Source organism: Microcebus murinus, chromosome 10, assembly GCF_040939455.1.
Source record: "Microcebus murinus isolate Inina chromosome 10, M.murinus_Inina_mat1.0, whole genome shotgun sequence".
Taxonomy (NCBI): domain Eukaryota; kingdom Metazoa; phylum Chordata; class Mammalia; order Primates; family Cheirogaleidae; genus Microcebus; species Microcebus murinus.
In genome coordinates this window covers 19,560,109-19,585,684 of record NC_134113.1, presented here as the reverse complement: position 1 = coordinate 19,585,684, position 25,576 = coordinate 19,560,109, and the positions used below count along the sequence as shown (strand labels likewise).

General features: G+C 39.1%; 1 protein-coding gene across 5 annotated transcripts in view; it reads left to right on the top strand.

Moving 5' to 3' along the window:
- MYBPC1 (myosin binding protein C1) overlaps positions 1 to 25,576 on the top strand; it is an 86,843-nt gene that overhangs the window by 54,263 nt on the left and 7,004 nt on the right. For all 5 annotated transcript variants that reach the window (XM_012772651.3, XM_012772650.3, XM_012772649.3 and 2 more), the window contains 8 exons: positions 6,301 to 6,460; positions 7,567 to 7,671; positions 8,464 to 8,652; positions 9,570 to 9,704; positions 14,315 to 14,482; positions 18,236 to 18,324; positions 20,396 to 20,591; positions 21,646 to 21,785. In XM_012772651.3, coding sequence (XP_012628105.1) covers positions 6,301 to 6,460; positions 7,567 to 7,671; positions 8,464 to 8,652; positions 9,570 to 9,704; positions 14,315 to 14,482; positions 18,236 to 18,324; positions 20,396 to 20,591; positions 21,646 to 21,785 — 1,182 coding nt within the window. The remainder of the gene's footprint in view (positions 1 to 6,300; positions 6,461 to 7,566; positions 7,672 to 8,463; positions 8,653 to 9,569; positions 9,705 to 14,314; positions 14,483 to 18,235; positions 18,325 to 20,395; positions 20,592 to 21,645; positions 21,786 to 25,576) is intronic.

The following is a 25,576-nucleotide window of genomic DNA, read 5'->3' as shown; positions in this document are numbered from 1 at the left end:
TGATTTACATTACGAGTAAAGCTGCCTATAAAGTAAAACAAGCTTTCAGTGCTTTAAAGCTTTCCTCATCACACAAGAGCAAAACGGATTTGTCGTCAACACACAGCACAAACTATTGTGGGGACTATGAGTGCCAGCTGTGGGCAAGGTTTCATGGCTGGTGAGCGCCGTACCAAAGTGGTTAGGGAAGAAATTATGCCAATTCTCTATAATCTCTTTCAGAAAGAGAGAAGCAGAGGGAATACTTCCTAACTCATTCTATGAGGTCAGTATTACCCTAATACCAAAGCCAGGAAAGAAAATTTCAAACCAATATCTCTCAAAAACACAGATGCAAAAATCATCAATAAAATATTAGTAAATCAAATGTAACATTGTATAAACAGGATTGTACACAAGACCAAGTGGGACTTTTTCCAGGCAAGGCTGGTTCACAGTTAATGTAATCTACCACATCAACAGGCTAAAGGAGAAAAATCACATGATAGTATCAACAGATGCAGAAAGAGCCTTGACAAAAATCCAGCACCCATTCAGAATTAAAACTTTTGGTAAACTAGGAATGGAGGGGAATTTCTTCAATCGGTTAAAAAAAAATCTACAGAAACTCTACAGCCAACATTGTACTTAATGGTGGCAAACTTGAAGCTTTCTCACAAAGATTAGGAATAAGGCAAGATTTTACGACTCATTGCACTGGATAGTACAATGTTAAAAAATCTTAGCTGATGCAATAAGACAAAAAAAGGGAAATAATAAGTATACAGATTGGGAAGGAAGAAATAAAGCTATCATTATTCACAGATGACATGGTTGTCTATGTAAAGAATCAATCTGAAAGAATCAATACAAAAATTCCTGAAACTAATAAACAATTATAGCAAGGTTCTAGGATACAAGGTTACCATACAAAAGTCAATTGCTCTCCTATATACCAACAGTGAACAAGTGGAATTTAAAATTAAAGGCACAGGCCAGGCGCAGTGGCTCACGCCTGTAATCCTACACTCTGAGAGGCCAAGGCAGGCGGATTGCTCGAGGTCAGGAGTTCGAAACCAGCCTGAGCAAGAGCGAGACCCTATCTCTACTATAAATAGAAATAAATTAATTGGCCAACTAATATATATAGAAAAAAAACTAGCCAGGCATGGTGTTGTGCATCTGTAGTCCCAGCTATCCGGGAGGCTGAGGCAAGAGGATCACCTGAGCCCTGGAGTTCCAGGCTACAATAGCAATGATGATGCCACTGTACTCTAGCCTGGGCAACAGAGTAAGACCCTATCTAAAAAAAAAGTGAAAAAATGGGGAAAAGAGAGGAATGGATAGGTAAAGCACAGAGGATGTTGGGGGCAGTGAAGCTACTCTGTATGATCCTATAATGGTGCATATATATCATTATAAATTTGCTAAAACTTATAGAATGTGCAACATCAAAAGTGAGTCCTAGTGTAAACTATCAACTTTGGGTGATAAGGATGTACCAACAGAGGCTCATCAATTGTAACAAATGTATCACCCTCGTAGGGCATGTTAATAGTGGAGGAGGCTGAGCATGTGTGGGGGCTTTGATTTATGGGAACTCTGTACTTTCCACTCAATTTGGCTATGAACCTAAAACTGCTCTAAAAAAATAAAGTTTATTAATTAGAACAAAAAATTTTGGGAAGTGTTTCCTCCTCGTCCATTTTCTGGGGGAAATGAAGAATATCACTGAGCTATGAAGAGTTTCAAGCATTCCAATGTATGTCCCCAAAGACAGGATAAAATTGGAATCCCCCAGGTGAGAGACAGAAAAATATTTAAATAATAATGGACAAAATTTTTCCAAATTTGATAAAAACTATAAACTCACAGATGCAATAAAGCTCAATAAGCCTGAGTACAAGAAGCATTAAGAAAACTACACCAAGACACATCATAATCAAATTACTCAAAACCAGTGATTAAGAAAAAATATTAAAAGCAGAAAGAAAAAGGTCACAAACAGAGGAACAAAGGCAAAGATGACAGTAGATGTCTCTGAGAGCATGGCAAGTGAAGAAACAGTGGAGCAACATCTTTAAAGTCCTGAAAGAAAAAACAAAGAACTCTGTCAACATAGAATTCTATACTTGGGAGAAATAATTTGAAGAAATGAAGGCAAAGTAAAATTATTTGAAGGTATAAAAGAATGGAAAGAATTCATCACCAGCAGACCTGCACTATAAGAAATATTAAGGGAGTCTTTAAAGTCAGAAGGAAAATGATACCAGTTAGAAATACTTTCACAAAGAAACAAAAGAGCACCAGAAATGGAAGCTACATGGATAAACTTTTAAGAGTTGTTTCTTATTAGTTAAGTCTCTTAAACAGAAAATTGACTGTTTAAACAAAAATTGTGATAATGCATTATAAGGTTATAACATAAGTATAAATAAAATTTATGACAACAAAAATACAAGGTCAGGAGGGGAGAAATGGAAGTAAGGATTGGGAAAGCTAAAATACAACTGTGCTATTGTAAGTTTCTTCTACAGATGCTTCTTGACTTATGGTGAGGCTATGCCAAATAAACCCATCATAAGTTGAAAATATCGTAAGTCAAAAAGCATTTAATGCACCTAACCTTTTGAACATCCTAGCTTAGCCTAGCTTACCTAAACGTGCCTAGAACACTTACATGAGCCTATAGTTGGGCAGAAATCATCTGGCAACACAGTACATGGTAAAGGATCAATTGTTTAACCATCATGATCACGTGGCCAACTGGGAACTGAGGCTCTGAGAATATCACATTGCATATTGCTAGCCTGGGAAAAGATAAAAATTCAAAATTGGAAATACGGTTTCTACTGAACACATACTGGTTTTGCACCTTTGTAAAACTGAAAAATCTTATGTGGAACCATTGTAAGTCTGGGACTGTCTGTAACATACGTGAAGTATTATAATATCACTTGAAGGTAGATTGTGAAAAGTTAAAGTTGTACACTATAAACTCTGAAGAAGCTGCTAAAATAATAGTTATAGGTAATCAACCAATAAAGGAAATAAAATGGAATCATAAAAATATTTAATTAATCCAAATAAAGGCAGAAGATGAGGCACAAAGAATAGATGGGGCAAGTTGAAAACAAATAGCTAGATGATAGAACAGCAAGAAGAAATAGATAAATTAGAGATTTTAGTACTCTTCTCTCAATGGTTGATAGAAGAAGAAGACAGAAAACCAATAAGGATATAGAAGACTTGAACAATACTACCCATCATCTTGAAACTGATTGGCATTTCCAGAACACTCCACTGCACAAAGCAGAATGGGCATTATTTTAAAGTGCATATGCAACATTTACTGAGATAGACTATATTCTGGGCCATAGATAGTCCTCAATAAATATAAAAGGATTCAGGTCATGCAAAATATGTTTTCTGACCACAATAGAATTAACTAGAAATCAGTAATAGATATTTTGAAAATTCCCAAGTATTTGGAACCTAAATAATACATATCTAAGTAACTCATGGATCAAAGACAACACAAGGTAAATTAGAAAATTTATGAACATATATCAGATGTGTGGAATGCCACTAAATCAGTACCAAATTGCCCTGTATCTAATAAAAAAATGGAATTTGCAGTTAAAAATCTTTCACAAAGAAAACTCCAGGTATAGATAGCTTTACTAGAGAGTTCTAACAAACATTTAAGAAGAAATAATATCAATTCTACATAATCTCTTCCAGAAAATTGAAGAAGAAAGAATAGGAATATTTCCCAATTTATTCTTTATGGTCAGTATTACTTTTATAATAAAACCAGAGAAAGACATTACTCAAAGAGAAAACTGTAAGCCACTATCACTCATGAACATAGATGAAAAAATCTAAACAAAATTTAGCAAATCAAATCCAACAACATATAAAAAGAATAACATATTTTGACAAAGTGGGGTTTAGGAACCCAAAAGTTGCTTCAAAATTTAAAAATCAATTAATATAACTTATGATATTAAGAAGCAGAAAAAAACAACCCTCTCAATAGATGTAGCAAAAACTTTGACAAAATCCAACATCCATTCCTAATGCAAATCTCTTCCCAAACTAGGAAGTAAAAGAAACCTCCTCAACATGATAAAAGACATTCATGAAAATCTTACTACTATCATCCTACTTAATAGTGAAAGACTAAATGCTTTACCTCTAAGATCAGGAAGAAGAAAGAGAAGATGTCCACTCTCACCATTTGTATTCAACATTGTACTTTAGGCCGGGCACGGTAGCTCACGCCTGTAATCCTAGCACTCTGGGAGGCCGAGGTGGGTGGATTGCTTGAGGTCAGGAGTTCAAAACCAGCCTGAGCAAGAGCGAGACCCCGTCACTACTATAAATAGAAAGAAATTAATTGGCCAACTAATATATATAAAAAAAATTAGCTGGGCATGATGGCACATGCCTGTAGTCCCAGCTACTCGGGAGGCTGAGGCAGGAGGATTGCTTGAGCCCAGGAGTTTGAGGTTGCTGTGAGCTAGGCTGACGCCACGGCACTCACTGTAGCCTGGGCAACAAAGCGAGACTCTGTCTCAAAAAACAAACAAAAAAAACAGTAACATTATAATTTAGCTGTAATATAGGGTCACACTATTGAAAATTAATATGAAATAACACAGGGACCAGGATGTGTGGTGTGGGTTAATTGCCAAAGAGCTTGGGGACACCGTTGAAGGTGATAGAAATGGTCTACATCTTGATTGTGGTGATAATTACACAATTGAATAAATTTGTCAAAATTCATAGAATTATATAGCTAAAAAGTGTAAATTTTACTCCATGTAAATTATAGCACAACAAGCAAACCAACAAAACAAAATATAGGAAACTAAAGTGGATAATGTAACACCACCTTAAATAAGTAATTTTCTTTTCACATAAAAAGCAGAACATCTTTTATAATCTTACATCAGAATTTGGCTAATATGAAGAAATGTTGTTCTATAAAGCAGAAGAATTAAAATTATTTCAAAAAAGGGAAAAAACAAACAAACAAACTTTTATCGGGTGGTGGGCAAATGGGAGGGGGAAGGAGGGGAAGAATTTACACTTATAAAATAGGGCGATGAGCACCACTTGAGAGTAGGACATGCTTGATATTTTGGTAAGGGCGGGGGGTGGGGGGGTGGGCGTGGGGAGGAATGGCAGGGGCAATATATGTAACCCTAACAATATTTGTACCCCCATAATATGAAAAAATTAAAAATTAAAAAAAAATAAAAATAAAAGAGAATTAAAAGAAAAAAAATTATTTCAGGTATTCTTACCATTGTCACAATCTTATATTATTGAAGACTTGTGTGTCCTAATACAGACACAAAAGAGTACAGTTAATTTAGTAGCTAGTGGCAAATGACCTAGTTTCTATAATTACCTTAATCTTCTCTGTTTTTCTTCTTTCTATATTGCCTACTCATTGTCATATGGAAGATATGAACTGGGAATCAGAAAAATGTAATACTGCTTTAAATTTCAGGTTTAAGGCCAGGCACGGTGGCTCATGCCTGTAATCCTAGCACTCTGGGAGGCCGAGGCGGATAGATCACTCAAGATCAAGAGTTCAAAACTAGCCTGAGCAAGAGTGAGAGCCCGTCTCTGCTAAAAATAGAAAGAAATTAATTGGCCAACTAAAAAAATATATATTAAAAAATTAAAATTAAAAAAAAAGAAATTTCAGGTTTGAGAAAGAAGTAAAAAATAGAAGAAGAAGAAGAAGAAAATAAAGAAAATACAATAGGGGGCTCAACCTCACTCTGTCTTTACTTTGGGGATTAGATGTTTATTCTTCCATGTTTTTGCTGGAAGGGAAAAAATCAATATTCAATTACTTGAATGGAAAATTAGTCTTGCAGCCTTTTCAACCCTTTTCAGTATTTTCAAATTTTCAAGACTTCTAAGGAAATGAACAAATCACTGTTGAGTTCCTGATGAATCTGAGTGTTTCTAATTTCATACACAAAGAAACCCCTGGATGACACTTCTGCATGTGTATCTTTAGTTCTACTACTTTCTCTTGGGGGTTGGTGGTTAGGGCTTTGGGGTCAAATCCTAGATTTGCTACTTCTTAGCTGTGTGGCCTTGAACAAGTTAAGTCTCAGTTTCCTCCTGTGTAAAATGGTGTAATAATACCTTTGTCATTAGAGATGGGGGAGGATTAAACTGAGACAATGTGTACTAGGCATTAACACCACGTCTACCTCGAGTTACAAGGTACTTTAAAGAAGCCCTTGTTGTTGTGTAGATCATGCCACATTTTGTTTTTCTTCTTCTTAGGCTATTGCAGAGGGCAGTGGCCGGATAAGGGCAGAGTCTTACCCTGATAGCAGCAGTCTGGTCATCGATGTAGCTGAAAGAGATGACTCTGGTGTTTACCACATAAATCTGAAAAATGAAGCTGGAGAGGCACATGCAAGCATCAAGATTAAAGTTGTGGGTAAGTCCTCTAGGGAAACACACTTCTAGAATCAAGCCCACATGTCTGGACTCAGAGCTGACTTTGCCAGCTCTTGATCGTCTCAGCTTCTCTGTGCTACCCATATAAGAAACACACAGTACAGATATGTCTTATAAATCACCTTCTCTCTTTTTCTACCTATGCCACTTCTTTTCTTTTCTGTCCTTCTCTTTTTTCCCCCTTTCCTTTACTTTCTTTCTCTTTCCTTTTCTTCTTTTTTCTTATCTAGAGGGCTTCTCATCAGAGGAATGAGTAGCTAAGTTCAGCCATTTGGCCTCCAAAGTCACATTCCCTTTTGGTGCCCTGAAAAATATCACTGAAACACAATTGTTAACTCATTTCCCACATTATAATCTTTATAGAGAAGTAAGATCTGCCTTATTCCTTAGACAATTATCTAAGCACGTTTTTCCTAAGCCTGAAACCAAGCAGAAATGAGTGTAGCAGATTATCAGTGTTCCAAGGTCTCATGATCTCCTCTTCGTATTTTAGTTTTCCCTTAAATGACGTATTTCAAGTTGACCAAAAACTAAGGTCACTTTATCAGGCATTGGACTACGGTATATATTTACAAGACATAGTGACTTGCCATTTCTGAATTGGCTTTCTACCAGTCCACCTCTTGAGTCTTCCAACTGATGTGAAATTTACAATAATTAGTCCTTGATTCAGTTCTGCTAGGAGTTCGCTTTGTAGTTAACAACAACAACCACTATCACAACCATATCTGGCATTTAAGCAATAATTTCTTAGTTATCATTTTCAAGGCAAAGAACAAGAGTCTTCGGTTCCATGGAGAATCTCATGGAACACAAGTTCCATGAATTTCATGTGACACAAGTTTAAGGGATTTGGAGATGTCATTATTTTTATTTTTATTGGGCTCACCTTTCCTTATCCCATGACTTTTTGCCCAAATTAGTTGCTAAGTGCATTCTAGTGAACAGAGATAAAGTACTTAGAAATCATAGTTTCTATGTAATTTGTCACCAAAAATACCCCCATATTTTTATTAACACTTTTCTTTGCACTCTCTCTTCCTTATTTAATTTTATTTCATTGTATTTATTTTTTGTCTGCCACAGACATCCCTGATCCTCCAGTGGCACCAAATGTGACCGAGGTGGGAGATGACTGGTGCGTCATGAACTGGGAGCCTCCCGCCTACGATGGGGGGTCTCCAATCTTAGGTAACTGAGCATTGGTCAGCCTGTGTACCTGCCCGTCTTTATGCGTGTTAGTACAGACTACATTTAAAAATACTGCGCTTAGGAGAAAACCCATATTGTGACTTTAAATATCCATTCAGATTGAAATATGTGTATTTTGGTCTGCTCTGTGCTTGCTTGAGATGTGAATAGCTCTTCTGAATATCACCCGATTACCTATTCTCTCTTTCTGCTCTACATTTACCCTCAATATCTAATTTTGAAATACCTACAAGCCTAATTTGCATTGCTGTAGACAGTGAATGTCTAGTTCCATAGGGTTAAGTCTATGAAGAAATTTCTTTTAGAGTTAAACGCTTAGAAGAATTTGCTTCAGTGATAGCACAAGAATTTTTTCTCCTGGATAATAATTCGACACACAAAATGATCATTTCCTCCTTCTTATCTTCCTTGCTGGGACTCAGAACCAACCCTATTGGCTCTGACTGTATTGCTCAACTTATGGCAACTGTCTAAGCTGCCGCAGCCTGCATGTCTGTGATCCATTTTTCTCCTCATTCTAGTACAATTTTAACATTTTTTTAGTCCTGTTATTTTGTTTTTATCTATATTTTATGATGTTAATACTTATATTCTCTTATTCTCTGTAATCTTTCTCAAACTGGTGGAATAAGGTGGGTTAAAAATACACACGTGTATGACCATTTCACTTAGAGTGCTGAGAAAAAACCAGGTTTTAAGGATTTCTAATATCTAACCAAGTTTGATTTTGGAGACCAAAGAAAACCCTGTTTTTATTTTGTGTAATTGCAGGATACTTTATTGAAAGGAAAAAGAAACAAAGCTCTAGGTGGATGAGGCTGAATTTTGAACTCTGCAAGGAAACAACTTTTGAGCCCAAGAAGATGATTGAAGGTGTGGCCTATGAGGTCCGCATCTTTGCAGTCAACGCCGTCGGCGTCTCCAAGCCCAGTATGCCCTCCAAGCCTTTCGTTCCTTTGGGTGAGTCAAGAGAGATGTTCTTTGTCATTGCCCCAGATTATAGCTACTTTCTTTCTGACCTCTAACTGGAACAGGGCCGGAGGCTTTGTAGAACAGTGGATGAGCAGGAGATTGGAAGTAGTTGGGGCAATTTTCTGTCTAAGAAATTAAAAAGCAACTTTGGTCGAGTTGAATATCTTCAAAATATAGGCCCTTGAATTCATTACCAGAATTCCAGTGACAGCTGCGGGTGGCTCCAGTTGCTACTCTCCACTTAAAACATGTATCTGAGTACATTAACACATGACTGCTCTCAATTTGTCCTTCTGAAGGTATAACCCAGCCTCTTGGTGTAAACATTATAACTAAAACAAATGGAGATCAGTTCTTCATTTCTGAAGGATAGCATTGAAAAAAAAAATTGAGATCAGTTTAATAAATCACACTTGGAAACCAGTCTCTTTGCTTTATAATCACATCTTAAATGTTATCTATTGAACCAAAAAAAAAAAAAAATAAGTTCAGTGAAGGCAAAGAAACAGAAGATGAGATGTCTCCACTATTTTATGGTAGAGAGGTATTTTTTTCAATAGAAAGATTTACTGCAAGAGTTTGCACTTCAAAGTTAGAGAGTTATAGGAAATTTACTCTAGATCGTTAGATTCTGAACTTTGACTTCTTGAACTTCCTTGGGTCTCCCAGCCTCCCGCATTAACCTCCCAAATTGGAGGAAATGCCTGGTAGCATTTCCAAAATTTTCATGTCTATCAGATCTTTGCTTTGCACACAACCATGCTCATGAGTCTCAGTTGAATTTTATTAAGATGTAGGGCTTCTGTGTCTATGTTTATTTGTGTCCCAGTTCATTGTGTCACAGTCCCTGTGCCATAACTCTAGAGTTAATAGTTTCTTCTTTTTCTGTCTTTTTTATCTTTAAGCTGTAACCAGCCCTCCTACTCTCCTGACTGTTGACTCTGTCACTGACTCAACTGTCACCATGAAGTGGCGGCCCCCAGACCAGATTGGTGCAGCAGGTTTAGATGGCTATGTGCTAGAGTATTGCTTTGAAGGAAGTAAGTACAACTAGTAGATAAAATGAATACTGTCATCAATAGGTGAGCTATGCCCTCTTTTCTTTTGTCTCTCTTTCTTGGGGACTCATCTCCTTCCTACTGAAAACAAGATCAAGCCAAATATCATCCTTCTGAGATGTGTAAAAATTTAGCCCTTCTTTAGCACTTATGCTAATAAATTGACATCTCAAAAATATCCTGGTTAAGCTGCCAGCTTGTGCAACATGATTGAACTAAGACATAGGAAGAAGGAGCTCAGAAAAAACTTCAGGGACTACCACTTCTTGAACTGGTGGAATTGAATTGTACTGCTGCAAAATAAAAGTCTAGGCAGGATGAAGCCAATTGGAAATTCTAAAACCTATACTGAGCAGAACTTAGCTATCAAAAGAACTGCCTGTAATGGGTGTAATGAGAGACTACATATTTGGCTATCTGGTGATTATCTCCTGCCTTCTTTTTTTTTTTTTTTTTTTGAGACAGAGTCTCGCTTTGTTGCCCAGGCTAGAATTAGTGCCGTGGCATCAGCCTAGCTCACAGCAACCTCAAACTCCTGAGCTCAGGCAATCCTTCTGCCTCAGCCTCCTGAGTAGCTAGGACTACAAGCATACACTACCATACCCGGCTAATTTTTCTATATATATTAGTTGGCCAATTAATTTCTTTCTATTTATAGTAGAGACAGGGTCTTACTCTTGCTCAGGCTGGTTTTGAACTCCTGACCTCAAGCAATCCGCCCGCCTCGGCCTCCCAGAGTGCTAGGATTACAGGTGTGAGCCACCACGCCCGGCCTCCTGCCTTCTTAAAGGAAAAGAAAAATGAAGAAGAAGAATTAAAAACAGCTCTTAGTTTTAAAGGAAGCAGCATTAAATCCCAGAGGGTATAAGAAATAAATTCAACATGTAGCAGTCATTTATCTTAGGGCTTGGAGATATATATATATATAATTTTATCACTTAAATTTAGGAGGGGAAGAGGAACAAAGCCCCAAAACAAAAAATCACTGATAGAAATAATAGAAGAAAAAAATGACATGAGAAAATATGGGCGGAGTATACCTAAAAAACAAAAACAAACAAAAAAAATGTGAAATCCACCAAAAGCCTGCTGTGTTTCTTAGTTTCCTATTTGCCATGACTAGAAAGGGATGAAAATGGCTGAATAAAACTTCCCCTGCTCTGGACCCATGCTCTGTTATAGAGGATGGTAGGCAAACAGTCCACCAGGGAAACTTGTTCATATTCCACAAGCAGTAGCCCAAGACTTAACCTCCAAGAAAGCTCTTTGGACCCCAAGCTTTAGCGTGGATCCTCCAAGTGAAAGAAGGAGGTGACAGAGCACATTTGGGAAATCAGGAACACAAATATGCCTCCCCCGGAGAAAAATCACTATGGAGAAGAAACTTCTAATGAAGAGAAAACTACTAAAACAGAAATCCCAGACCCCTGGAATGGAGCAGCCATGGAAATGATTGTTGCTAATCTCAAAGGAAAAAGAAGAGAGCGGGCATGCTGGTGTCATGCAATTCCTTTGACACATGCTCCATTCACTGAATGCTATGTTTGATTTTTCCTGGGTTTAAAAGGCCACCCGTGGAAATATTATAAGAAAGTTCCCAGGGTTAACCCAGCAAAGGAGGCAGGGTGGTGTCACTAACGCAACGAGTAAGTTCTTGAGCACTTCAGAATATACTTTATTCCTATTCTGTTTTTCCCCGATTTAAAAAAAAAAAATCATGAGCACTCCTCTCTGTTTTTTATATTGCCCAGCCAGCAGAATTTCCCAATCTTGTATGTGATGTGGCTGCTGAACACAAACCTTTTGTGTATGTATGAAACAGAGCAAATTCTTTACTCTTTTCTTTCTGATAGGTTTAAAAAGTAAGAAGATACAGCAAAATGATACATGGCTGTCATTTTGATGTTACCCACCTTAGATAAAATACAATGAAGTGTATTTTACATAATTTTGCGTGTGGTCTGTGTAGATACATATGTATAACTGTGTATACATATGTATATGTACACAGTCATTTCTTATGTATATTTTGTCACATAACGTTTTGGAATTAGCTTTCTATGGAAGTTCTCTCATAACGTGTATACCTTTCTTCTTGCAGTCTTTTCTTATTTTATGTGGCTGCCTATTCTTCATTCTCTTTTAATGGCTGTTGTCCTCTAGACTAATTTTTTGTAGTGTTTAATGCTTTGAGACATGTCAGGTTTTATTCTGTCAGAGACTTCTTTCTTTTATAAGATCGTGTGTTGTTTTGGACTCTGCCTTTCTCTTGTTTTGGTTTTGGTTTTTTTTTTTTTTTTTTTAATGCCTGCAATATTTTACTCTTCTTTGTTTTCTTCCTCCATTCTAGTTCTTTCTTTCCTTTCTTAAAAATTCTCCTCACGCTGTTAAATAACTCACATATTCCTTCCCCATCCCCAGGGACACTGTTCTCTTTCTCTTTGTTTTGCTCCATTAAAGTGGTTGAAATGTGAAGAGATGGGCCATTTTTGTTCCCCTCTGATCTTGTTTTGTCCTGTTTTCTCTTAAAACTTTCTCTTTTACTAGTTCTTCACTCTTTTGTACGTGTTTTCTCAGTCTCCTATTTTCATGTTCTTATCAATTGTCTCTCGACTATGTGAACACCAACATTATAGCTCCCAAATAGACCATTCATTCGCTTAATAACATATTTCTCTTTCAAAGTCACTAGTAATTTTTATCATCTGCGTACCCTCCCAGCTGCCAGGATATTCTGGCTTCCTGCCACATCTCTTGATATTCCCGGTAGGGTGGGAACAAGAGAGAGGCAAAGGTTCCAAGGGACCAGGAGTCCTGTCCCCATTCCCCTGCTCCTCTTCTGACACCCCAAACCAGTGGGGCATGCCCAAGACATCCCTGTGAGCCACCATGTGAAATGTAGGGACCCAGGAAGCCTCAATTTGTTTTCTTGTCACAGAGTTCATTGTCATGGCAACCAGAGCTGCCTCTTGAGCTGCTGGGGCAGCTTCTATTTCCACACAGAACTTGAGCCCTTTTATAGGATCTGTATCTTAAAAAAATAAAAAATTAAAAAAAAATAAAAGAACAAGAACTTGAGCCCTTGTAAGAAAGGGCTGGCCTCACCACTGGTGCTCGCACTCCTGGATTCTGATGAGAGAGAGAGTCCCATCGTGGAAGTACTATGTCCCCTAGGGACCTGAGGGGACCCTCCCAGGCTGGAGGGGCAGGGATAGGAACAAGGATAGATTATTCCACTGTACGCTGCTCCCCTGCGGATTCCAGGACTCCACACCTCCGTTTTCTTCAGGATCTTGCTTGTTCTTCTCTGTCTCTTCTTCTCACAGCTGGAGGTGCCCCAGCCTCCCTTCTCCTCCTCTTCCCTTCTCTTTTCTTCTCCCTCCTTTTCTCTGTGGCGGGTGCCTCAGGACCAAACCCACGGTCTGCGCCGTGCCTCTCCTGAGGAACCCCTCTAACACATTTGGTCTCTTCTCTCACTGCTCTGAAGACAGATTTCTTTGCACACTTTGCATACTTTACTAACAGAGAATGCTGACTGCTGATACGATATTCTTCTGGTGTGAAAGTGGGTGTCTTTAATTAATTTTAATGACGGATTCTCAAAGGTACATCAGCAAAACAGTCTGATGAAAATGGGGAGGCTGCATATGATCTGCCAGGTAAAGTATTCTGTGACGCTCTCAAACTTTCTTACTATAGGGTAACGTTTCTAGGAATGTTCCATGACCAAGCATGAAGTATGTCCAACACACACACACGCTCTGAAAGCTGGGGCAGGGTGGGAAAGGGGTGGACAGTCACTTAATAATGTGGGATCCAAGCCTTCTTTTGTCCTGTGGGCATAATGTTCCTAATGTTTAGAAGCTGAAATATTTGTAAACCCTGGATGCTGAGTTTAATTTCTCTTGGTGTTGTAGGAAAAATGACCCAAAATTAAAAAATTAAATTAAAAAAAAAACAAACCCTAGATTTTTGGTTGAGGAGATAGAATTTTACCAACTTCTTATGAGGCATCAGCTTGTGAGCTCTGTTTTCTTTTTGTGGGTGTAAGTTTCTATTCTTTCTTCATGAACGTGAATGAATATGATCAGATTATGCTGATTATGCAGATGAGTGTCTCACAATAATGAACCAGCCAAGGTTAAATAGATTACATAGACTAAACAGGTCAATGTTTCTCATTCACAAAAATAGAATTTTCCTGTTTTTCTGAATTTTAATGTAGAGAGATGGCTAGATATCATGATTACACCAATCATTATAAAACCAAATTGGACTAAAACTGTTGCAAAATTCTTGGGGACTGTTACTGGTATTATTCAGGATACCTTAATCCTGAATAAGAGGTTTTTCAGAATTGGTAGAATCTGACAGTTTATTCTTCCTGTTGTGTATGTTAGCCATTTGAGGCCATTTTTCATTGAAATATATGAAAAATGCCCACCCAGATTGCATGAGGACAGACCAAATGATAATCTCTCTGAATTTAGTTATGAGCAAAATACTAATTTGGAGTTGACTATAACACTTAGCATGATTTCTGTCACTAAAGAATGTTCCTCCTCCTCATCTTTTTCTTTTATGGACTTCAGCTGAAGACTGGGTAGTTGCAAACACAGACCTGATTGACAAGACCAAGTTCACCATCACAGGTCTGCCCACGGACGCCAAGATCTTCGTGCGCGTGAAGGCTATTAACGCGGCGGGCGCCAGCGAGCCCAAGTACTACTCTCAGCCCATTCTCGTGAAGGAGATCATTGGTAGGTGGCGAGGCTTTCAAGATTTAGGTTCCATTTGACATCGTTGGCTTTTTTTTTTTTTTTAACCCCTTTCTTTCTCAAAATCTCCTATTTTGTTGTAACTCCTTTGATATTTTATTAACGCTTTCTGGGAGTTAGAAATGAACAAAACAGCTCTCTTCAGGCACAGTGGGAGGTCACCTTTGTGTTTATGACTTGGTACTCTGACGACCCATATTAGTTAACTTCACCAGGTTCCAGGAGCCGGCTCTGGCTGGGCTGCCTGTTCACGCGGGAGCATGCGCGTTCACGCGGGAGCATGCGCGTTCACGCGGGAGCATGCGCGTTCACGCGGGAGCATGCGCGTTCACGCGGGAGCATGCGCGTTCACGCGGGAGCATGCGCGCTCACGCGGGAGCATGCGCGTTCACGCGGGAGCATGCGCGTTACAATGCCCACTGCAGCAACGCGCCTCCAATGCGTCTGTAAGGTCTAAACCGTCTTCATGTCTTCATGATAGTAGGGATATATTATTTGCCCCTTTCAGTGCTTCCATATCTGCACTGATGGTGTAAAAGTGAAATTGAGTAAAACTGCTGGTGCCTTAGCGCGAACCAGGTCAGCGCCCCCAAACTGTGTTAGCCGTCCCTGCCTTCCTCAGCACCACGCACTCACGGTCAAAATTAAAGGACCAATTTTGCCTTAAAGTGTTCTTGATGAAACATGGAAATTATTAATTTTATTAAGTCTTAGTCCTTGAGTACGTTTTTTTTTTTTTTTTTTTGGTCAACTTATATGACCATGAAATGCAAAGTATGTATGAAGCACTTACACCGCACGCTGCAGCATGAGGGTGATCCCCAGGAAAGCGCGATGGGACTGAGCTGCAGATTGAACTGGTGACTTTGTTCATGACAAGCTCCATTTTGACTTGCAAGGATGACTGAGTGACAGGCTGTGAAGTCACATTTTTGGCAGACATTTTCTAGAAAATGAATGGAGTGTGCCAGTTACTTCAAGGAAAACAATCGACAGTATTTGTTGTCAATTTGTCAGGGAGAAAATTTGAGCTTTCGAACAAAACTTAGAATTTTGGAAAACTTGTATCTACCACCATGGGCCTGACAGCTTTCTAATACTTAAAGTTTTTCTGATAAAAATAGGTGGTGATATTAACAAATGTAATTTGTTGATATCGTGGAATGGAATGTGTTAGCATTTGGAAGATCTGTATAATTCAGTGGAGCAATATTTTCCAAATGACAAATACATGTTATAAAAAAATCATGCATGGAAAAAAGGTACATTCAAAATACAGGATAGAGCGATACATTTTTTTTTTTATAAGACAGAGTCTCGCTTTGTTGCCCAGGCTAGAGTGAGTGCCGTGGCGTCAGCCTAGCTCACAGCAACCTCAAACTCCTGGGCTCAAGCAATCCTGCCTCAGCTTCCTGAGTAGTTGGGACTACAGGCATGGGCCACCATGCCCGGCTAATTTTTTCTATATATATATTTTAGCTGTCCAATTCTTTCTATTTTTAGTTGAGACGGGGTCTCGCTCTTGCTCAGGCTGGTTTTGAACTCCTGACCTCAAGCAATCTGCCTGCCTTGGCCTCCCAGAGTGCTAGGATTACAGGCGTGAGCTACCACGCCCAGCCAGAGCAATACATTTTAATGTAACAGAGTATGAAAAAGGTTATTGAAATGGTTTCAGATTCCTCGTTGCAATTAACCTTTAAGAAACTACAACACATCATTTTAAGTGTAGAATGAATGAGGAATATCCATAATTGTCTGAAAAGTTTATATACCTCCATCTATGGGATGCCAGATATCCCTGATACACTTCAACCAGTATGACATACTGCAACAGATTGAAGACAGAAACAAATATGACAATCCAACTGTCCTCTGTTAAGTCAGACATTAAAGAGATTTGCCAAAATATAAAATAATGCAACTCATCTCACCAAATTTTTGTTAATATAAAATATGGTTGTTTTCATTAAAATGTTATTCATTATTTTTAAATGAATAAGTAAATGAATATTTCAAAAGTTTCTATTTTAATTTTGAATATGGCAATAGATATATACAGCCCACATAAACAAAAGCTTTTGTGGGTCCGTGATAATTTTTAAGACTGTCATGGAATACTGAGACCAAAAATTTTGAGAACCACAACTCCAAGGGAAAGAACATTAAACTGAGGGCCTGGGTGTCTGGCTTGTGCACCATGTTTTGTCACAGACTTATGGTGTGACCTCCTGAAACCTTTTGTGAGTGAATCAGGGAATGGATGAACAAGTGGGTGGATAGATGGATAGGTGGATGGATAGATAAAGGATGGATGGAAGAAAGTGTGAAGCATGTACATTTTCTCATTCGTTTCTGGAGACACCCTGAATAGGTTTAATCCTGTTCCATCATTTATTAGCTATGCAACCTTGGACAAGAGACTTGATCTTTTTAAGCCTTAATTTCTTCATCTGCAAAACTGGGATAATAATAAGAGGTTGTGAAAATTGAATACATTTATCCATGTTACTTGCTTAACAGAGTGAGCCCTCAATATATAGTAGCTTTTATTATTACTATGGTTTAATTTGATGTGGGACCTTACTGGGTCTCTATGTCCATGTATATAAAGTTAGAGAATTCCCTTCCAACCATAGCATTCAGTTATCAGCATCATCATCCCCTAAAGCTTGCTGGGCACTTAACTATTATCGGCAAGTATTCTAAATGCTTTACATGGATTACTTGATTTAATCCTCACAACAGTTCTATGAATTAGAATTAGGTATGTTTCTATCAGCTCCATTTTACAGAAGAGGAGAGTGAGACCAGATCTACTAAGTGTCTGATCTGAGGCTCGAAGCCAGATCTCTTGGGCTCTGCCAGCCATGCTTGTTACCACAGCACTGAGTCTGATCCAGGTTCTAATCCTGGCTGTGTCACCTTGTCCAATCTTGGCAAGTCGCTTAATGTCCTATGCTTCAGTTTCCTTATCATAAAGTAAAAACAGTACCTACCTCCTAAGGTGGTTCTGAGGTGTGAATTATTCATTTAAATAATGCATTTTGCCCAGAGCCTATCACATACAAAGCACTTGAGTAACGAGACCTCCTTCATCCGTGTGAGCCTGTGAGCCTTGTACTCCCTGCTCCTGATGGGTTTGCAGCAAAATATATCTGATATCTCCATGGTGTTTAATGAATATTAATACACAATGGGCCAGGGTTTCTCCTTGCATATTTCACCATAGTCACACAGGAACAAAGTGATTATCAAACTCCAACTGAATCACCTAAATAGCAAGTGCTAGGTGCTAAAACATTTTTTTTTTCTATTGAGAAAGAAGGGACAGTCCTACCAGCTACCATGGTGCTTGTAGATCTTTTGTAGAATGTTTGCTGGCAAATATAATCGCTATGAGAAACTATGAAAAATATGCATAAGGCCCAGAGTAAATTTGATGTTTTCCTATAAACTTGCTTTCTGCCTATAATAGATAATAAAAATACAAAGTTGCAATACAGGGAAGGAGATCAGGGATAAATTTTGCTAAGCCAAACTGTTAAAACATCTCTGCTTGAAGAAAACATTTTGAACCAAAGTTACCATATATAATCTTAGTGGCACATCTGAGATTTCATTGCAGAGACATGACCACAAAGATATGGCAGGGAGCATCATGCCATTATGCTTATGTCAGGCTATTTCGAGATTACTATACTAATTGCAAAATTATGCTATTTTACCCTCACTCAGAGCCTCCAAAGATTCGTGTCCCGAGGCACCTGAAGCAAACCTATATCCGCAGAGTTGGAGAAGCCGTCAATCTGGTTATTCCTTTCCAGGTAATAATTGAAATATTATTAAAAAATTAAATTTTAAATAATTAAATAATTATTAAAATTATTAAAATAATTAAAATTAAATAATTAAATTTAATAATTAAATTAAATAATTAAAATAATTTTTTAAAAATCGCTTATTTTCTCTTTCCAGGGCCAGGCTGTTTAAGTAGAAGGAGGGGCTCTAGCATTTAAGTTTATTATGATTCAGGATTTCCTGAAAAGGAGAGTAGGTAAATAATGGAAGAGATTTGGGGCAATGATTTTTAAAATCTCCTGCTATAGAAGTAGAGAAATCTATAAATCATAGTAGATTTTTCTTTATGAGATAGATGAGATATAGTCTTACCTGAAGCTCAGGAACCACAGCGGGGCAAGGAAGAAACATCAAGAAGATAATCTAATGAAGACATGCTTAAAGGTTCTTTTGGTCCTATAAATGGGTAAAACTGATCATTTTAAGTGAAGCACTCAGGGTAACATTCAGGAAAATGATACATGCTTAGTTCCCATGATGACCCCAAACCAAACAAAATTCCTGTAAGTAGGATAACTGAAATTTGAAATCATGATGCCACTAACTGAAATAAATGAACATGTTTAAATCATTGCTCCAGCAAAAGGATCTGTTCACAAGTTTAACCAGGCTTCACTTATCAGATCAGTTTTGGTCTCATACACACACACACACCCTGTACTCTCCAAACCCTCTCCCCAGCTCCCTATGACTCCCATATGACTCCTGTTATACATCTAGACAGAGCTGTTCAACTGAACTTTCTGTGATGATAGAAATGTTCAAGTGTTCCATATGTGTGCTGTCTAGTATGGTCACCACCAACCAAGTGTGGCTAATTGAGCACTTGAAATGTGTGACTAGGAACTAGTGAAACTGGATAAATAAATTTTTAATATTCTGTAATTTAAATTAATTTTAATTTAAATAGCCACATGTAGTTCATGGCTATCATATCAGACAGCGTGGCCTTAGAATTAGAATTTATGTCTCTGCACACATTTGAACACTCATACACATACACACACACACACACACACACACCACTCTCTTCCTAGTGACTAAGCGGTCCCTGAGATGCCAGACTTATGAGTTCCGTGTTCTCATGCTCTTTCCTCTCCCAGATCCAGTGTCAGGCTGTGGGAGGAGAGAAGTGGGAAGAACCTTGCCACGCCATTGCAAGGTGGCTTCTGCTTCACGTATTTCTTGGCCTTCTTTCTGATTTCATGCGTTGTACAAAGGCTGTCTGGAAAGCATCCAGCCATTGTTAATATAATTAATGTCTCCATTCTTTATATTGCATGGCTGGATGGTTTCTGGACAGCCCTGTATATGTAGTACTCATGCCTCTTCGTAGGCTTGGGCCTGAGTGCAATGAGGTTGGCCTGAATTGGCTGTCCCTTTAGCTTGGTTTTCATGGGAGCCTGGGTTTGAGCAGAGCTCTGTGTGTATGTGTGTATCATGTTTGTATGTGTGCATAACCTCTAGAGTTCTCAAACATTCTCTCATTTGATCCTCAGAAGTACCCTGTGAGGCAGGAAGGGCAGATTTCCTTACCCTTCTATTTGAGAAAGGAAGAAACTGACAGTCAGAGAAGTTAAGTGACTTACCTGAGGTAACTTGCCCAAGGTCACAGAGCTATTAAGCGATCATAAACCAAATATAGATTCCAGGGACCCATAGTCCGTGCTCTTAACCATTATGTGGTATTATGTGGGCTTTGGTGCCTCGGACACCTGGCTGGGAGACATGGTTCCAGTGCTTAGCTGCAAGGCCTCAGGCAAATCCTTTAACTCCTCTGTCCAAAAAATGAGGATACTGATACTTATCTCTATGTGAAGAAATAAATGTCATTTACATAGGGTAGGGACTTGCACACACAGAATGCAATCAACGGGCAGTAGCTTTACTGCTGTAATCGTTCACCACTGGACGAGCAGGGTGGTGTTTTGCAACCTTTCCTAGAGTGGGTTAAGCCATTGTCGCCCTTGTAATGTTGAAAGAACATCTTGAGACAATCTGATTTCCCTCCTGTCCTTCTTCTGTCTTTCTTGTTAGGGAAAACCAAGACCGGAATTAACTTGGAAGAAGGATGGTGCAGAAATTGATAAGAATCAAATAAACATTCGCAACTCTGAGACTGATACAATCATATTTATCAGAAAAGCAGAGAGGAGCCACTCAGGGAAATATGACTTGGAAGTCAAAGTGGACAAATACGTGGACAGTGCATCGATTGACATTCAGATCGTTGGTAGGTTTTGGAGGAGAGAACCAGAATGTTCTGTCAAAGCAGTATGGGGCCTAATTGTCCTGGCTGTTAAGGCAAGAGTAGGAATTTTTGTCAGGCTGGCTCTACATAAAATTCTTTTTTTAGATTCTTTTTTAAAAAAATAGATAAATTTATAAGATTTGTTAGCATTTCAAAATAAACTTTCACTGACTAAAGGACTAATCAAGGGAGATTTGGGCATATATGATCAAGAAAATTAATACATGTACTTGTTAGTGAAATTCATATGTATTACTTTACATTCCAGCTCTCTTTTATTCTTAGTTTCTCAACCCTAATGATAAGACTATTGCCCATGTTAGATTCTTGCACTAAAAAGCACTGTAGATTCTAGATACATGTTTCTTACTATCCCTGAAATTCACTAATAATGAAGTTTGAATGAAGAATGCAGAATTTTTATTAAATGTAAGGAAGAGGTACCTAAACAAAGTTAAACAGTTAAACACTAAATTGGTTGTTCCTGTAGGGCTACTTAGATACTTAGCTGCCCAAAGAATAAAAACGGTGAGTTCTTGCTTCTGCCCAGAGTTACGGGGACAGAGAGAGGATCCTTTATGAGTGGAGCCCTCTTGCTTGAACTGTTCTGTCATTTTTGCAATGTCAAGAAATAAACTCAAGAGCGGGGCTAGGAGAAGCCTTGTTTCCAATCATTTTTATTATTATAAAACCTGAAACTTGAAGTTTTCTAACCAAAGGGGCAACTTCCTGTGGCAAGCCTCCCCTTGGGTGGGAGGTCATTCCCTTTAAACTACGCATTTCCTTTAAACTAAACTGGCTAAAGCTTTTGGATTTGGGGTAAGTTGAAGGGTGTGCTGAGACTATTCTGTGCTCTTGGATCTGGCCTGGCTCCCTCTAATGGAAGGCACAGGGTCTCAGAAGCCCCCACCGGAGACTCTGGAAGAGCGTTGCCTCTAGTAACACAGGGAAGGACATTTAAAAATATCCTCATGTCCCAAGGTATAGATTGGGAGGGAGAGTGACCTCACAGTGACACCATGAATTCATCCGACAGACCGTCCGGGTCCACCCGAGCTTGTGAAGATTGAGGATGTCTGGGGAGAGAATGTCGCTCTGACATGGACACCCCCGAAGGATGACGGAAATGCCGCCATCACGGGGTACACCATCCAGAAGGCTGACAAGAAGAGCATGGTAAGGCCTGCCTTTCTCTGGTTCAGCAGCAGCAAGATCCACATTTCATCAGAGGTAAAGGGGTGGCTAAGGCCCTCCTTGGTGAGGAGCCCTCAGGGCAGTGGACAAGTGACATGGCAAAGTGGAAAGGGCAGGGCCCGTGGAGCCACAGAGTTGAACTTGGATCCCAGCATTGCCACCTAAGACCACATATACCTGGACAGTCCCTTGACTTTCATCTCCACCTTCCTCGTCTATAAAATAAGGACACCAACACTTACCATGCTTGGTTATTAGGAAGTTAAAATGGCATAAAGCAGCTAGTGCAATGCTCAAGTAGAATTCAGCAAATTCATTTATTCAGTAAATATTTACTCACTCTAGATTCTGACTCAGATTTATACCCACGCAGCTCTTTCCTCTTGTGCAATGAATGTTGGATAGTATAGACTTACGTCTAAAAAAAGGAAGACAAGGCCGGGCGTGGTGGCTCACGCCTGTAATCCTAGCACTCTGGGAGGCCGAGGCGGGTGGATCGCTCGAGGTCAGGAGTTCGAAACCAGCCTGAGCAAGAGAGAGACCCCATCTCTACTATAAATAGAAAGAAATTAATTGGCCAACTAATATATATAGAAAAAATTAGCCGGGCATGGTGGCGCATACCTGTAGTACCAGCTACTTGGGAAGCTGAGGCAGCAGGATGGCTTGAGCCCGGGAGTTTGAGGTTGCTGTGAGCCAGGCTGAGGCTACGGCACTCACTCTAGCCTGGGCAACAAAGCGAGACTCTGTCTCAAAAAAAAATAAAAAAAATAAATAAAAAATTAAAAAAGGAAGACAGACACCAGCTAGAAAAGAAAGATTCTAAAGCAATATAGCATGTGCAAAAGTCCTGAGGAGGAAAAGAACTTGATGTATTCAAGAAGCAACCTAGTTGGAGTATGAATTATTATAACCTGTATCTTATAGACTAGTGAACTGAGGCTCACAGAGGATAAAAGACTTGCTGGAGGTCACCAGACTTTAAATGTCAAAGTTTGAACAGAACCCATTCACTGCTGTCCTCCCTGTAAGTGATTAAATGAATGAATGAACACACAATGAAAAATGAAAAGCCATTTTTCATCCTCATAGGAAGAGTAAAACCTACTGAATGATATGATAGGAGGCCTGTAGACATTTATACTAGTAGATCTCAGTGAGAACTTATTCCACGAAGTTACATCAGATTCATAGAAGAAAATCAGAGGGTTAGGAAGAGCCATCTAATTAACAGGAAGGCACTTCGAGTCGCTTTTTCCCATAAACTATTTCTAGCACATCTTTTTGTTTTCTTGGGTGGTTGTTACATGACAAAATAAGATTTGGAACCGGGCCACACAGCAGGAGTGCGAGCAGCCAGGGAGCAAGTAAAGCTTCATCTGTATTTACAGCTGCTCCCCATCACTCACATCACTGCCTGAGCTCCACCTCCTGTCAGATCAGCGGCACCATTAGATTCTCATAGGAGCAGGAACCTGCTATCAACTGTGCATGCGTGGCATCTAGACTGCACGCTCCTTATGAGAATCCAATGCCTGATGATCTGACGTGGAGCTAAGGCGGTGATGCTAGCGCTGGGGAGCAGCTGCAAATACAGATTATCATTAGCAGAGAGGTTTGTGTAATTATTTCATTACATATTACAATGTAATACTAATAGAATTAAAATGCACAATAAATGTAATGCACTTGAATCATCCCCAAACCATCTCCCCCTCCCCCAGTCCATAGAAAAGTAGTCTTCCATGAAACTGGTCCCTGGTGCCAAAAAGGTTGGGGACTGCTGATGTAAAGTGATATTTTCCTCTAAACCTGGATGGATTAAGCCCGAGACTGATGAGCGACCTTGCAAGAGAAGGATCTGAATATCGTGGGCTCCCTTTTACGATGAGGGCTCTTCCTTGGAGCCTGGCCCAATGCTGGCAGTGAATCCAAGGGCATCGTGGCTCCTAACCCTTCAGGCAGCCCCCAATTCTCCCAGCCAGATCAAAATTGCTCAACATTTGTCTTTCTTAGATAGGCCGTCAAGCTCAGGTGGGCCAGGACTTTCCTGCTGCTTCAGGGCCCCGAGCCCCCTGTGTTTCTGTTGCACTTCAGCAGGGGCAGATGAAGAGACCAGCAGCTGCTCACCCTGCTGGTGCTCCTCCCAGGGGATCACCACGCCATCGTCTCCTTGTGGCTCTGGAGGCTGCTCCTCACTTAAATGCCCATAGTCATTCATGCCTTCCATAAACATTGTTTTCATTATACGTGCCCAAACATTCAGGTTTTCATTCTATTACTGTGTGTTGAACACTGTTGCAGCTGCTGAATCAAAATATTTTAAAAAGCTCCTGCTCTTGGGGCACTCACAGGCTAGGCAAAAAGAAAGACATAAAACCAAATAACACAATAGAATAAATGTTAGAATAAAAGTTGGCATCAATTCCTTTGGGAATAAAAGAAGGCATAGATACATTTTTATGGTGTCTTTAATATACCCCAGATTCATAGATAATGATGGCCCCTAAAATTTCCAAGGAAAATACTTTTTAAAATAAAGTGGTTTTTTTTTTTGTCAAAGTATGTATTTTCTTAATTAATGGTACTAAAAATACGTGATGCCATGTGGTTTTCCACTGGTTCCAAGTAGAAAACTTAGAACCTGCTATTATTTCTTGGTATGATGAGGAAAAAAATTTAAAAAATTTTAAATGTAGACTTGACTGTTCATTCATTCATTCATTAAGTATTCAAGAAACATTTTTTTTGTGCACAGAACCTACTGTGTGCCAGGCACTGTAATAGGCACTGGGAATATAAGAAGTCAGAGGAAAAGTTGGACTTTATATCATGGGGTGTTCATTCCCATGGGGGAGGTAGACAGTAAACAAGTAAAAGTAAATATATAATATAATTCAAGGTAGCAAGTGCTGTGGGAAAAAAATTAGGCAGATTAAGGTGATACAGGGTGAGCAAGATGGTGGCAGGGAAAACAGGTAGGGAAGAGATGGATCTGAGCAAAGACCTGAAAGACCCTGAATTGATGGTATTCAGCAAATTTACTGGACACTATTAATTTTTCTCTAGTGATTTACCTTCATTTCTGCCTCATAATAAGTTGGCGCTAAAATTCTATAATTATACTTTTTTCTACAAAAGATAGACAGGTAAACAGGCAGATACATAGATGATAGACACTGGTTATGAGGAAAACATAAAGGTAGGAGATGACATCTAGGATATTTGAAGCTAATGTGTAAATGAATTAAATTACATAGTCAAGGCCGGGCACGGTGGCTCACGCCTGTAATCCTAGCTCTCTGGGAGGCCGAGGCGGGCGGATTGCTCGAGGTCAGGAGTTCGAAACCAGCCTGAGCAAGAGTGAGACCCCGTCTCTACTATAAATAGAAAGAAATTAATTGGCCAGCTAATATATATACAAAAAATTAGCCGGGCATGGTGGCGAATGCCTGTAGTCCCAGCTACTTGGGAGACTGAGGCAGGAGGATTGCTTGAGCCAGGAGATTGAGGTTGCTATGAGCTAGGCTGACGCCAGGGCACTCATTCTAGCCTGGGCAACAAAGCGAGACTCTGTCTCAAAAAAAAAAAAAAAAAAAAAAATTACATAGTCAAATGGAAATAATTGTGAAGTATTAAATGTACATTGTTATTAACTCATAAAAATTAGTGCTATTTTTTTCTTTTTATGAATGAAGCATCCTCATTATTTATTCCAATCAACAGCTGGGAAAGTGTATTTATTCGTAGGTTGAATTATTATGATTTTTTCT